The sequence below is a fragment of the Drosophila eugracilis genome, unplaced genomic scaffold (genome assembly GCF_018153835.1).
Source record: "Drosophila eugracilis isolate 14026-0451.02 unplaced genomic scaffold, ASM1815383v1 contig_1172, whole genome shotgun sequence".
In the NCBI taxonomy this organism is placed as follows: domain Eukaryota; kingdom Metazoa; phylum Arthropoda; class Insecta; order Diptera; family Drosophilidae; genus Drosophila; species Drosophila eugracilis.
In genome coordinates this window covers 81,173-95,812 of record NW_024571954.1, presented here as the reverse complement: position 1 = coordinate 95,812, position 14,640 = coordinate 81,173, and the positions used below count along the sequence as shown (strand labels likewise).

Genomic DNA, 14,640 nt, shown 5'->3' with positions numbered 1-14,640 from the left:
AATATTTTAGATGACAGGTATCTAACAGATCTTTTCGCAACATTGCTCCTGTTCAAGTTCTCGTTCTCTTCTTCGCATTTTTTGGTAATACGAACGAAGTTCATATCGACGCCTTTGGACCTTTGCTTTCTGAATCAAAGGCGAGTCCTTTTGTTCTTTGCCTAAAAACTAATCGTATTAGTAGCGAATAGCAAAAGGAGAAGCTTAACATTACCTTTTAAAAACAAACTACAGATATAGCAGTCACATTTTCTCCTCTCTGTTAAACTGCACGCTGATTCTTCTGGAGGCGATTTTGGATTCCTAGATTGATAAGGATCCAAGTGGCCTTTAGATAATCCTTTAGAATATCGACGTATTCTTATGGTTTTCGGTTGATCCCTTTTGGAGAATCTCATCGTATGGTCCCCGGGCACTGTCAATACCTCATTCAAGGTTGGGTACTTCTCTCGCTGTTTTACTTTCGCCTTCGTGTCGGATTTTTTATTCCGCTTCAAAAGCCCTATCCTAAGAATGTTTTCTGTAATAAAATCTCGTGGTGGTCTTAAGGGTTGAAAGTCTTGACGTATGGACACCTCCTTCATAAGCTCCTTGATGCGGTTCTCGACAGAAGTCCGTTCGTCTATGTATAAATCCGGCCTCCACTGTTCTCTTAAATTCAAACCTATTAGGTACTGGCTCTGACAGGACTTTACCTTCTCATCCTTACTTTCCCCCTGCTTTGGTTTCGCCAACATGGACTGGGCAATGGAGGTAGTACTAATGATCGATCCCGCAGTACGAGATGTCCTATCTGAAATAGACTGATTGGATGTCTTGCTATTTAAATCAGTTTTATCAGTTGAATACATCTGGCGATATATTTTCTTATCTGGTATTGAATTCTTAATATAATGGTAGAACTCCTTGAGACTAATCCTATCGCCACGAGAAGATGAACTGCGCGCCTTCGACACAGATGACTTATTCGGCCTTAGCGATATCTGATCGTAATCCAGAAATGAACTCGATCGAAATTTTGGTTGTCTAGTCGTATTAGCCTCAGGTTTTTGCTTACGCACGGGACGAAGTGCTGGAGGATGGGTTTCTCTCCATACTAGAACGTTTTCAAAATGCCGTGAAGGCTCGTCTTCCTTAACGGTTTCTTTTTTTTAGGAAGGGGCAACTCTTTGCGATCAAGATGTGTCGAAGCTTTGGGTTTAGCTTTTGCATTAAATATTCTATAGTTGCTTGCCAAAGCCCGGTTGAGTTCTGGGCTTGTGGTTTCTGTGTCCTTTATCATTTCGTAGAATGGTTTTGAGGGACTGGCCATTATATTATCGACGTTTTTAGGCTCGGTTTTAGGAGCACGAAATCCAAAATTTGGTTCCAGTTCTTTTCCTGCAGACACCTTTCCTGCCTTTTTTTCTACATGCTTAATGTTTGAGCCCAATTCAGTCCTGCTTTTGAGAAGCGGAATACGTTCAGGCATGTCCAATTCGCTGTCTTTGATTAGATCTTTAAAGGCCTTTGGATTGAAATGTTTTCGAAATTTAAGCACTTTCTTGGATTCCCATGAAAACTTGGCTCCTATTTTAGTAGTTTTTGCTTTTCCCTGATTGGTTTCCTTTTTAATTTTATTGTTATCCTTCGATGACGTAACTTTTAAACGCTTATGTGATTTTAACTTTGGTTTAAGCTCGGGAATTTCTTTTGACTTACTTTTAAGCACTTTCTGAAAGGTATCTGGGTGCTTAGCTGGTTTTTTTTTGCGGTCGAAAGAGTTTTGAGTTTTATTTTTTGGCTTAGAGACTTCTAGTACGTGCCGACTCTTAAGAGTTGGATGAAGTCCAGACCTCATAGTATCCTCTTTCTCAAGGCTCGATCCGAAACGTTTTGACCTCTTTGGAACCCCTTTGTTCTTGTGGTAAAGGCCGAATGGAGTGCCTACTTGAGTTAAGCTCTTTTGACCCCTAAAACTTATTTTAGTCTTGGAAACTTGTTTTAGTAGAGATCTTTCAAAGCTATCTGAAGAGGGTTTTGGCTTCATTTTTTTAAGTAAACTAGGTGCTTCCGTTTTCGATGGGTTACGATACGGACTTTCCTTTTCCATTTCAAGGCTCCTACGAGCGGTCTGCGTTTTGTTTAACTCTAAATATCGCTGGAACTTGTCCATGGCTTCCCTTTTCCGGATCCAATTCTGTGTAATGAGTTTCTGCTTTTCCAATTCCTGAGCTTCGGCATTTTCTTTGAGTTTTGTTTCGTGCTCTTTTCGCCATTTGGGCGTTGTGTTCTTAACGATGGGCGGCGTGACATACGAACGCGTTATTTTGTCACGCGGAGGAGCTTCTGCTATCTTTGCAGGCCTAAGTTCCTTTTTTAGATTCGCGGGTTTTCTTTTCTTGGGAGCACAGCACATTTCGTATGCATCTTTATCGGTTTTTGGCCATTTTTGTCTGTTAACCAATGGACCTCGAGGGCTCTAAAAAATAGGTCATGCATCGTAATAAGGAAATAACTAACTGGATTTTTACCTGTAAATTAGGAAAGTTAAAGTCTTCTTCATTATTGAGTGCAAAATGATTTTGTATCTTCTGCCGTATCTCCTTGTAGCCGTTTGGTATGCAATCATTCCAGCAGATACTGTGGTACATAGCCATATTAATTTGCCAATGCAATTGCTCTATAAACAAACAATTTATTGAACTTTCCCAAAATATACATCAAAATTTGAATTAAAAATCAAGGATGGCCACACTGGCAGCGCGTAACAGCACGCTGTTAAGTGAACAGTTAACAGAGCCATAAGATAACGCGGTTATATTCTGACTGCTCCGACATATATTTGGCAAGAGTCCTGCGCGCTGACAGTCGAAATTCCGTTGAGAGCGAAGCTGGCAAAAAGTAAAAGTGAAAATCAGGCCCTTGAAATTTGTTCATCAATTATGCATTGATTACAACGAGCGAGTAAATTGAATTGTTTTGTGAGCGCGTTAAACGGAAAGTGTATTTTGAAAAGATAACAGAGTGCCAGTTAGACGTATATTTATTTTTCATTCTGTTCCGTAATCCATAATTGCGAGAAAGCACTCGAGCGCACCCACCCACACCACACACCGTATATATACACACACAGTTGTGGGTGTACCGCCACCATTACCACCACCACTTTGCCCTTGGCCCCACGGACCCAAGAAGCTTCGTTCGATTTTTCACAACAGCTAGTGAAAACGCCAGTGGAGGAACCCTGAGAACCACGAGAAACGCGAGAACCGTAGACCTATTATCACCATGGACATGCTCAACCAGATACTCAGCATCAATAACGGTGGCGCCTACGGGGGCGGGAAGGCTGGCGGCGCCTTCGACCCACTCACGTTCGCCATGAAGCCCCAAGTTGTCATCAGGGCCCTCTGCTGGGTGAGTTTGGACAAGCTCCGCCCGGGGAATCGCTGGGATTTGTGGACGCACACGACACTCACACGACCCGATTGTCACACTGTTTACACCGAGCATTATTCATGAAGTAATGGAAAAACAGGGTCCTCCTTAGATAGTCTTACACAAAAACACTGAAAACTAATTCAGTTTTATTTCTCAATAATATCTGTTTTTTGTTGATACAAGATACAGTTTGTTTCAAGGCTCATAAAGTTAATGAAAAAATAATTTGGAAAAAATAAATATAACAATTTTCCTGGTATTTTTTTTAATCTAATTTAACTTTGTATTTCTTATAACAAACTAAAGAAAGATTCTTTCATTTTAATCAAGCTTTTAATCCTACTTAATTTTAACAACATTGCTTTTAAATTGACGCAATAAAAGTGACTTTTATGTTCAATTTACCTGACGATTGCATCGTGAGCTCGTAAATGTTGCATAAACCGTACGTGGGTCTTGGAGTCTAAGTAAACCGTGAATGTGACCACATAAACGCAGTGGCACTCAAATGTCCGATTTGTTTACCCCCGCTCAGCAGGGACGTTGGGGATTTGCAGCAATATCAAGGGGGAGTTCTATATAGTGTTCAGCTGCAGAGGGCCAATAAAAACTCTCACGCCCATGAAAGCTTTATAATTAAATGTCGTAAGGTGACCACTAAGGCTTAGAACTTTATTTTACTACCAACTTGATGTGCGTCAGTATCGAAGTGGGAAAACGGTATAACCGAGGGGGCGGTAGTTTTGTGCCTGTTTGCTTTCCATTTGTGTATACGTAATATTTACCCACTCTGTTGACCAAGGATTCTTCAGAACGATTCCCGCCCTTCTTCTGGCCAAACAAACTAAACTTGGCCTTCATTTCGCAAATTGGGTCACAAACATAAGTACGTGTCTGCCAGGATGTCTGTGTACTTGAACTTCTGGTTTGTTGCACCTTCTTAAGAAAATCAATAGTGGAGTGTGAGTTCTATAACTGAAGAAATGTATATACTTCTTTTGGTCTTAATTTAATATACATAATATTTAATATTACAACTTGTTGAAAATCGTTGATTCACGATTAGAAAACGTTTTCCACTTAAGCCATAGACTAAATTGATTTATTTTTATGACACTCAAGTCATATACTTCTTTAATGCCATTTTATACATTTCTGTGTGGAACAACGACGTGCATATAAACGCAGCATTAAAAGTTAATGTATGCCCTCATTCATAAGGAATTTTCTTGATTTTCCAGCTCTTCTCGGTGGTGGTCTTCGGGTGCATATCCTCGGAAGGGTGGACGGAGAAGGATGGCAAGGAGTACTGCCTTTATAATGGCGACGGCATGGCCTGCAAATATGGCAACATGGTGGGCGTCTTTGGTTTTCTGGCCTCCATGGGCTTCATGGGCGGCGAGTTCCTGTTCGAACGGATGTCGTCGGTGAAGAGTAGAAAGCGTTACGTCATGGCCGATATGGGTTTCTCGGGTAAGTAAGCTCAGTCGACATTACTTACAGTACATTCCTTACAATATGACCCAAATCTATATGGCAATCCTTTATTTCAGCCCTCTGGACCTTCATGTACTTTGTGGCCTTCCTTTATTTGTGGTCCCAATGGAGCTCATCGCCCCCACCACCACTGGGAATCGGGGCTGGCAGCATGAAGACCGCCATTTGGTTCTGTCTCTTTTCAATTGCCAGCTGGGTGGGTAGATTTTTGTCCTCGTACTGCCATAAGTTTTGTGATTTAACTGATAACTCTTTGTTTAGGCCCTTTGCGCTCTGATGGCCTACAAACGTTTCCTGATCGGCGCCGGCGATGAATTTACCTCGGCCTTTGAGACGGACCCGGCCAATGTGGTTCATCAGCAGGCCTACGGGTACTCCATGGACAACGATAACGACCAGTACAGTGCATCACCATTTGGCCAGCCCCAGCAGGGTGAGTTTATAGACCAAAATATAGTAGAGTAGATACAAATTTAAAAGTAATTTTCCTTTAAGGTGGCATGGAGCAACAGCAATCCGGAATGGAGTACCAGCAGCCCACCTACTAAGGAATTATCCACACTTGCTCCTCCGTTGTCCGCACACACTCACTTCGATTTTGTAGTGCAACTGGCAAGGTTTTTACACAACTAAACAAACAGCTAAATACAAGTTGGCTTTACCATATACACCGATGTCGAACATATAACAAGAGTAACCGAAACAATAACAGTTGATACAAGCGAGCAGCAGCAGCAGCAGCAGCAGCAACAGCAACAGAAACCAAATCCACGCACTGGCTTTAGCTATCGGGAGAGTCAGCAGGGGTTATATCTGATACCAGAATTATCGGGTATATACATATATAGTTTGAATAACTCGTAAGCTAGCCCTTTAAGTTTGTGCAGGGTGCAGTGTGCAGTTTTTAGTAGTGGAAATTGGTTGCAATATATTATACTGATATACAACTAGTTATATATCTCATATGTATACATGCTACCCGCGCTTTCAACGTTGTTAGTTATTTAGTGTTTACGTGTATGTACTAAACTATATGATTTTTGATTTGTGCCAGACCCTGGTCCCCCGATGATCAGCTTGTTAAACGATGGAAATAGCTTGCAACAGAGGGAAACATGATGTTTTTTAGATAAATTTACACAAGTGCAGTGCAAATACATAGTTGAAACATAAAGAAGCAATTCGGCCACCGGAAGAACAGAACAAAACCACTGCTCAAACCACATATCCAATTTACCATCTGGAACAAAAACCCCACTAAATAGACCTGCGGCCAGGGTCGAAGCTTGGTTAGATGAGCAGCAACAGCAACCACTACAATAAACGCCAAAACAATATGTAAATTCTAAACCATAAGAGAGATCTTTAAACCGTAGAATTGTTGTGAGGGAATTTAGTATTTGGGAGATTACTGCAGGTATATTACTAGTTATGGTTCACAAACACGCTGAAAATGGTATATAGGGCTTGTTCAAGGCTTATTGTTGCCCCTTCCCAACCAAAGATTTGTATAGTAACTATAAATACCACACCCTCTCAACCCAAATAAAAAAAAAAAGAGAAAACAAAATGGAAATATACTTATGTGTAAAATATCCATTAAAGCATTGTAAAAAGGGGCGGTCACATCCCTAGGAAAACTGGGTGGGATGGCTCCTTGGATATACTCAAATATCAATGAATGTAAACATATTGATTACATAAATGTTCACTTAGTGCAGCAACTTGCGATAACCTACAAATGTATTTGTTAAATTAAATACTATATACATATATATTATATATATTTACGGATTGTATGTGTAATACGAAGCGCCCTGTTAAATGCAACAAGGAGATAGGGATCTCAGCAAAAATATACAAATATAAATTAATCATGTAGAGTTCGTGTGCGTTAAAAAAAAGGTAGAGAAAGAAACAAAAAACCAAATTTACTCATTTAAAATATAAAGATCGATATTAAAATAGCGAACCCAGCCCGATATCGGCTTGAACATTTGCGAACACTATTGTAACAGAGAACTCCTCAAACAAGATTCTCAACTGAAAGCCCCTCAAATAAAAATAAATACATATTTTTAAAAACCAACCCAAAATCACTTAAGTATTTTTTTTTTTGGGTTAGTTGCCTTTTTTTAATGTACATTTGTGTCTTAAAGGTGAGTTCATTAAACAACTGGAATCCGAAAAGTAATCATATAATAATGGTTTTTGTTTTCTTGCCAACTTGGTTTTCAGTTCCAGTTAAATGGTACATCATATTTTGGTTATAGGTTCATATGGTTCATCAATCCAAGTTAATCTGTAACTTAAAAACTTGTATCCTTAAATTCCAATTCTTATCTTACTATTTCTTACCATTAACATTTCAAAACGATTCTCATCTTCATGGATTTTCCACTTTAAAGTTGTGGATTAATTATAGGTCGCTGTTTGGTTTTCCATTCTTCAATCGTTAAATCACTCCACTGATTAACTCCCTTCTTAAAGGAGATGGTTCCTAATTCGAATTGCTTATTGTGCTTCTGAATCGCCTTCCAGTTATCACAGAAGATATTTCGGCGTTTCTCGAATTCCAAATCATCTTGATATTTTGATCCAAAGTCAATCTGAAACATTAAATCAAATAAATTTGAATTGAAATACATTTGAAATTTTAAATCCCTTACCAGGAATTTTTCCCAGGCAGACTGACATTTATCGTTATCTTGATCATCATTAACTGGTTTGGCTGTAGTGATTTCATCCTTTGGTATGAAGTTGGGACGTTGACTCTCTTTCCATTCCTCAATGGTCAGATCACTCCACTGATTTATTCCCTTCTTAAAGGACTCGAAACCTAATTCGAATTGCTTATTGTGTTTCTGAATCGATTTCCAGTTGTCACAGAATATATTTCGTCGTTTCTCGGTTTCGGCACCGTCTTGATATATTGGTTTAAAGTCAATCTGTAACACAGATAACTTGAATGAAGTACAATTGAATTTCTTTTAATCTCTTACCAGGAATTTTTCCCAGGCAGCCTGGCATTTAAGGTTATCGTTATCATCCTGTGTTGGCTTAGTGATTATCACTTCAGCTCCTGGTATACGCTTGGGCCGTTGACTTTCTTTCCATTCTTCAATAGTAAGATCGCTCCACTGATTTACTCCCTTCTCGAAAGACTCGATTCCTAATTCGAATTTCTCATTGTGCTTCTGAATGGCCTTCCAGTTGTCACAGAAGATATTTCGTCGTTTTTCAGTTTCAATATCATCTTGATATTTTGGTTTAAAGTCAATCTGTAACATGGATAACTTAAAACAAGTACATTTGGATTTCCTACCCTCTTTTACCTGGAACTTTTCCCAAGCAGCCTGACATTTAATGGTATCATCCTTAAGTGGTTTGATGGTTGTGAATTCAGGTTCGTGGATAAACTTGGGCCGTTGACTTTCTTTCCATTCTTCAACCGTAAGATCACTCCACTGATTTATTCCCTTCTTAAAGGACACGACTTCTAATTCGAATTGCTCATTGTGCTTCTGAATCGCCTTCCAGTTGTCACAGAAGATATTTCGGCGCTTCTCCATTTCGATATCATCTTGATATTTGCGCTGAAAGTCATTCTGTAAGATAGATAAGTTAAATTACGCACATTTTAATTTCCAACACTACTTTACCAGGAACTTTTCCCAGGCAGATTGACATTTAATGTTCTCATTATCATCGCTAGTAGGTTTTGTGGTAGTGATTTCAGGTAATGCTATCAACTTGGGACGTTGGCTCTCTTTCCATTCATCAACAGTAAGATCACTCCACTGATTTATTCCCTTCTTGAAGGATTCAACTCCTAATTCGAATTGCTCATTGTGCTTCTGAATGGCCTTCCAGTTGTCACAGAAGATATTTCTACGCTTTTTAGTTTCAATATCATCTCGATATTTTGGTTTAAAGTCAATCTGTAACATGAATAACTTAAAACAAGTACATTTGAATTGTATACCCTCTTTTACCAGGAACTTTTCCCAAGCAGCCTGACATTTAATGCTATCATGATCATCCTTAGGTGGTTTGATGGTTGTAAATTCAGGTCCTTGGATAAACTTGGGCCGTTGGCTCTCCTTCCATTCTTCAACCGTAAGATCACTCCACTGATTGATGCCCTTCTTGAAGGACTCGATTCCCAGTTCGAATTTCTCGTTGTGTTTTTGAATCGCTTTCCAGTTGTCGCAAAAGATGTTTCGGCGAGTTTCGTATTCAATATCATCTCTATATTTTGCTCCAAAGTCAATCTGTAATATAAATTAGTTAATTTAAAATTTCTTTTAAATTGCTTTAATTTTACTAGGAATTTTTCCCAGGCAGCCTGGCATTTAAGGTTATCATGATCATCGTTAGTCGGTTTGATGTTAGTGCTTTCATCTTTTGGTATTGGCTTGGGGCGTTGTTTCTCTTTCCATTCATCAACCGTAAGATCACTCCACTGATTTATGCCCTTCTTGAAGGACTCGATTCCTAATTCGAATTGCTTATTGTGCTTCTGAATCGCCTTCCAGTTGTCGCAAAAAATGTTTCGGCGTTTCTGGAACTCGATATCATCTTGATATTTTGTTCCAAAGTCAATCTGTAATATGGATAAGTTAAATTAAGTACATTTGAATTTCCACCCTCTTTCACCAGGAACTTTTCCCAGGCAGATTGACATTTAATGTTATCATGATCATCCTTAGTCGCATTTGTGGTAGTGATTTCATCTTTTGGTATCAACTTTGGAAATTGTTTCTCTTTTCATTCCTCAAAAGTCCAATCACTCCACTGATTTATGCCCTTCTTAAAAATGTTATCTCTCGACTCGTATTTAAAATCGTTCTTCTGAATATTTTGCCACTTGTCGCAGAAGCCATTTCGACTTCATTCTTGTAGTGTACATTAAAATCGACCTTAGGCAAAAGATTTTCTTAACCCATTCCTGGAAGTGTCTAATCGGAGCTTACCAAGAACTTTTCCCATGCAGATTGGCATTGACTCTCTTCCTCTGATAAAGCTGGAATGGTTGCAACTGGCGCACTTGTGATTTCTTTGACTTTGGATGAGTCATTGCCGCTTTTCCCAGTAGTGACCTCAATTTCGGAATTGATTTTTGCAATTTCTGGTGGGGAATTGGTGGTGGTCGTAAATGTGGGCATGCCAAAGGCCACGCCCATCAATAACAGGATCACTGGAAGGCCAGCAATAATTAGAGCTGAGCCCATCTCAAAAACTTTTCTCGTACTGAGCTGTGGACTGCGAAAATAGCAAATAAATATATAAAAATATTCTCAAAAACAAACTGCAACGAGAGAGAGAAAGCTGCTCTCGCGAGAACAGTCGATCTGGATTACTCACTCTTATTTAATATTAGAGGCTTATATATTGCTTAAGAGAGGTGATGTCTTTCTTTGGTTTTGGGAATATAAAATATGTTACACTCTTTTATTAATAATTTGATTTTTACAAATAAATTTTTAAAAAATCATCAAGCCTTGTAATAGATTTACTTTGATTACTGTCGTTTTTATAACATTTTTCTAATTTTAATGTTATTATTTTATAAATAAGCTAATAGGGCATTCTCACTTCGGCTATCGCATTCTTTTGCTCTCTCTTTTCGCCTATGCACTGTTTATGCTCTGCCTGCTATCTTAAATGTGCAGCATTAACTCTCATACGTCAAATAATAAATAATTTCTTATCTTAAAATTACTTAGTTCATGATTCAGAAAATCTATTAAAAAACTTAAAGACTCATTGTTTGAAATTGGCTATATTTAGTTTTGAATTTTTTAAATGATGTTTCTTTGTAAAACAAGAAGAAATCAGAAAATACCATTTGTTTATCAGCAAATTTAATTATTTTTTTTAATTAGGTAACATTTTTAAACTTTTTTTTTCTGTTTACTGTAAGGTATCTTCTCATTAACATGCCATTCACATCGCGGCCAATATATTCATGAAACATTTTCCCAGAATTATAAACAAAAGCTCATAGTAAACGTACACTGATAAGGCACTTTTTTATTTATTGATTGAGTGACTCATGAGAGAGACTGCATGCCGTCACTGCAAAAGGCTACATACTACAGTAACAAAGTTATAAATTCGTGTTTTCTTTAATTGGCTATACTATCTATCTAACTATATTACATAGTTGGTTTTTGTGCCTACAGAATGGGGTAGCTGCACTCGCTGGCAATTCCACAGAATCCACCGGCATTACGGATCAGTCGCATAAAACCGCCCTCGCCCCAGTTCTGGGAGTACGAGTTTTTGATGATCCAATAGTCACGTCCGTTCTCCGATCCATAGCCCACAACCGTGACCGAGTGATTCACTTCACCCTGGTTGCATTCATCATCCTCGTAGATTCCACCGCCGTACTGCTCAAAAGAAATGGTATCCGCGTTCATGGAGCAGGCCAGTGGTCCCAGAGTGGCAATAACCTCCTTCATTTTCTCCTCATCTCCAGGGGTAATGGTGGCATAGTCACGGATCTTTACCAAGCTTTCCCTTGGAGGACGACCAGCCGTCTCGTTCTGACGGCATTGCATCTCTGTCTGCGTGTACGGGTATTTGTTGGCCAACGTTACTCCATGATCGCGAATATATTCGAAACCATACTCCTGGAAACCACCATCGCATCCCATGTTGCCATAGTCATCAGCACAGTCAACCAGATTCTGCTGGGACAGCGAGGCCAGCACTCCAGTACGCCGGAAGATGTGACCCTCGAGGGCTCCGGTGGTGGCGAACGACCAACAGGCACCGCAACCAACACCCTGGAAACCGGGCGGTGTTACACCTCCCTTCTCACGCCAATCGAACTTCTCCGGAAGATTGGCACTTGTCGGACTCTTCTTGCCTGTTATGAAGTTGATGTGGCCATTGGTGTATCTCCTGCAAGGTGAGAAGGGTTTTAGTTAGTGTTAAAATTAAAATGAAGTATTTTAAATTATAAATTTGTTAAATTAAATGGTTAAAGTTGGTTGTGTGTCTTGTAAATGTAATTAATCTAAAATCGTTTGTGATCTCTGTAAAATGTAACTAACTGTCATGCATTTTCGAATGTAATGTAAAAAAAACTGTTATGTAAAAGAGCTTACATTGTCAAGATCAGTAAATTCTACATAATGTTAGATAAATGTAGAATGGAATGATAATGTTAATACAATTTAATAAGACAAAAACAAAACGGTTTTAAAATGATAAAAGAAAAATAGTTAAAGTTAAAATATATATTATTCGAAATATTGATTATAATTACATAAAATATATTAATATATAAAAATAATCCTGTTTATAATTAAAAATAAGCTCGCAGAAAGTTAACATGCATAGGTATACTCCTTGTTTATGGTTCAAATAAAGATTAAACGAAATGTTTTTTAATCAAATTATGACTGAATTCCTAGAAAAAACAGACTATAAACATTTTTAGCGATTGTTCATATTCTAGACAAAATATATTTGAAGGCGTAATAAATTTTGTTTATTTGCTCCAAACTAGAATTATTCCCAAAAGGCAAACCCATGATAGGAATTTTTATGTTTTTCGGAGAACTAGTTTAGCATAATAGAGCAGCCGATAAGCGCCTACGTAAAATGTTACAAATCATTTGAAAAAAGAGATACCAAAACCCGTTTAAAAATTATAAGATATGTGATAATTTCTTTATCGCGGGGACTTCCCCTTATGCTTAAAATCTCTTTGATTACGTCAGAAGATCAGATGCTACTTACTCGCCAAATTCGGAGACCTTAGATCCCAGCAAAGTGCCGATTTCCTTCCTGGTCATATCAGCCAGTGGATTGACTCCCAGCCGGAATCCAGCCACTCCACTGTCGGCGTTCTTGTTGGACAGGGTGATCAGCGACATTTTGGCCGCAAAGATACTCTCACGATAGACTCGCTCCTCATCCGAGTACACCTTGCCGGTCTGGCGAAGGTAGTCGTCGAAGTTTTGAACATCGCAGAGCTTTGGGAACGATTGCAGTTGCTGCAATGACACAGCACCCAGCATGGCCATTCCCAACGCCATCTGCAGCCACATCGGTGAGCACATCCGCATCTGGAACGAGGGAAAACAGAAAGAGTGGAAAGTGTTAAGTAACCACTTGGCCAACACACTGTTACCCCATCCCTCGACCCCGTTTCTGCCACATCTGTCAACGTTAATCACAGGCAAATTTAGCCGGTCCATTCACCTTAAATCGAACTGCTCGTGGTTTATCTAATAACATTGTAACTTTTTTTTTTGGGGAAAACCCACTATTAATATTAATTTATTGGCTAATAAAACCAATGTAAAAACTTAAATATTTACATTTTGGAAACCATAAATCGAATTTGCAGTGGTAATTCGTTAACAAGATTTGGTCATCTTTCTGCAGATAATGCTTTAAGGTAAAAAATTCTTGTTAAAAAGTTAATAACAAAGTAGTTAATGATGACTTCTTACTAAAACTAAACATAACATGGATCAAAGATATTTAACTTCCTTTTTCTCTTAAAATTTAATAGGAATTGGTCAATAAATTGATCTTAAAACAAGATTAAAACGGATGTTTTTCCAAAAACAAAACAAACAAACCATAATTATTATAAATCTGTCATAGATCAATATAATTTAATCAATTTATTTGTTTTTTTTTTGTCTTTAGCCAGCATGTATTTCAAAAACTAAACCACTTAATGATCGGTACACCAGAAGACAACATGATTTCCTAGATAATAAACAACTTAATGATCGATTGGGCAGAAAAACAAATCCCGCAGATCATCTTCGTCTGTCAGCAATCGAGTTAATTGGTAATTAATCACCCACTAGCTTAAGCCACGTCTTAATTTTTAAACTTTGTTCGATTTATCGGATCATAATTAGGCTCTTGAAAGTGGAAGAGCATCCGTGGTTCGTTATTCCGAAGTGGTTGGCAAATTCGAACACTGACGACATGTGCATCATTATTGGTTGAATAAACTCATTTGCATATGCTTAACATAATTACATTTGATTCGTTTGAATTTCGACATTATTTTTGATTTTGTGAGTTCGACGAGACTCTCCTCGTATTTCTTTTGGCCAAAATTGGCCTGGCAGAGGGCCGAAAATAAATCAAATCTAGATTAGGCAACCGCAGGCTAAAATTTCACTTTCGATGCGATATGTAAAATATTGAACACATGCTGGGCCCGCCCGGTGAAAGGCGTTGGATTCCCCTTTTAAGTCCCGATTTCTATTCAAATTTTCATTAGTTTCTTTAATTGCAATTGCAGTTCTCTTGTCCGACTGATTTGCCAGTAATGATGCTCAAAGAAATGACACTCGAGAAACTGAAAGCACACCAACACACACACACACGGCACAATATGTTGCAAAGCCCGGATCAATCACCTTTTATGAGTATATACTATGGAAGATATATTATCTTCCGTGTTCACAGATCTGGGCGAAGATGGCGCAGACACGAAGACCGGCGAGGTTATAAGCGGCGCTCGACACACACACCTTGGTTTTATAGGGTCCGCGGAGCTCGGAGCTGGCCCGTGGGACATCTGGCCAAAACCAGATGGGCATCCAATTTGGCACCAACAGGCATATTCATCTTCATTCGGACTGGCTATCTGGCTTATGGGCATATAACTGTCTTAATTTTATGCATGTTTAGTAATTGTCTATTGGTCAATATGATGGTGGCTCTAAC

At 38.7% G+C, this 14,640-nt stretch overlaps 4 protein-coding genes across 5 annotated transcripts; 1 reads left to right on the top strand and 3 right to left on the bottom strand.

The window, feature by feature from the left end:
- Positions 1-6: 6 nt before the first annotated feature.
- Positions 7-2,398, bottom strand: LOC108106236. Its single transcript, XM_041818061.1, has 3 exons — positions 2,107-2,398; positions 215-1,144; positions 7-161 (listed from the first exon to the last, which is right to left on the bottom strand). Exons 1-3 carry the CDS (start codon positions 2,396-2,398, stop codon positions 22-24), a joined length of 1,362 nt encoding a protein of 453 aa, XP_041673995.1. The 3' UTR covers positions 7-21.
- A 444-nt stretch (positions 2,399-2,842) lies between these two features.
- Positions 2,843-7,009, top strand: LOC108106687 (synaptogyrin). Its single transcript, XM_017213920.2, has 5 exons — positions 2,843-3,399; positions 4,665-4,896; positions 4,977-5,116; positions 5,182-5,353; positions 5,416-7,009. Exons 1-5 carry the CDS (start codon positions 3,271-3,273, stop codon positions 5,466-5,468), a joined length of 726 nt encoding a protein of 241 aa, XP_017069409.1. The 5' UTR covers positions 2,843-3,270; the 3' UTR covers positions 5,469-7,009.
- Positions 6,994-10,188, bottom strand: LOC108106686. 2 transcript variants are annotated; one of them, XM_017213917.2, is made up of 9 exons: positions 9,897-10,186; positions 9,248-9,526; positions 8,916-9,194; positions 8,583-8,861; positions 8,256-8,528; positions 7,923-8,201; positions 7,590-7,868; positions 7,279-7,529; positions 6,994-7,222 (listed from the first exon to the last, which is right to left on the bottom strand). In XM_017213917.2, exons 1-8 carry the CDS (start codon positions 10,152-10,154, stop codon positions 7,323-7,325), a joined length of 2,133 nt encoding a protein of 710 aa, XP_017069406.1. In that variant the 5' UTR covers positions 10,155-10,186; the 3' UTR covers positions 6,994-7,222; positions 7,279-7,322. The 2 variants fall into 2 exon arrangements, with proteins under 2 accessions (XP_017069406.1, XP_017069407.1); XM_017213918.2 differs by lacking the exon at positions 7,590-7,868 and having other exon boundaries at positions 9,897-10,188.
- A 748-nt stretch (positions 10,189-10,936) lies between these two features.
- On the bottom strand, positions 10,937-14,415 carry LOC108106642 (procathepsin L). Its single transcript, XM_017213854.1, has 3 exons — positions 14,331-14,415; positions 12,679-13,007; positions 10,937-11,835 (listed from the first exon to the last, which is right to left on the bottom strand). The coding sequence occupies exons 2-3, from the start codon at positions 13,005-13,007 to the stop codon at positions 11,103-11,105; spliced, it is 1,062 nt and encodes a 353-aa protein (XP_017069343.1). The 5' UTR covers positions 14,331-14,415; the 3' UTR covers positions 10,937-11,102.
- Positions 14,416-14,640: the final 225 nt, after the last annotated feature.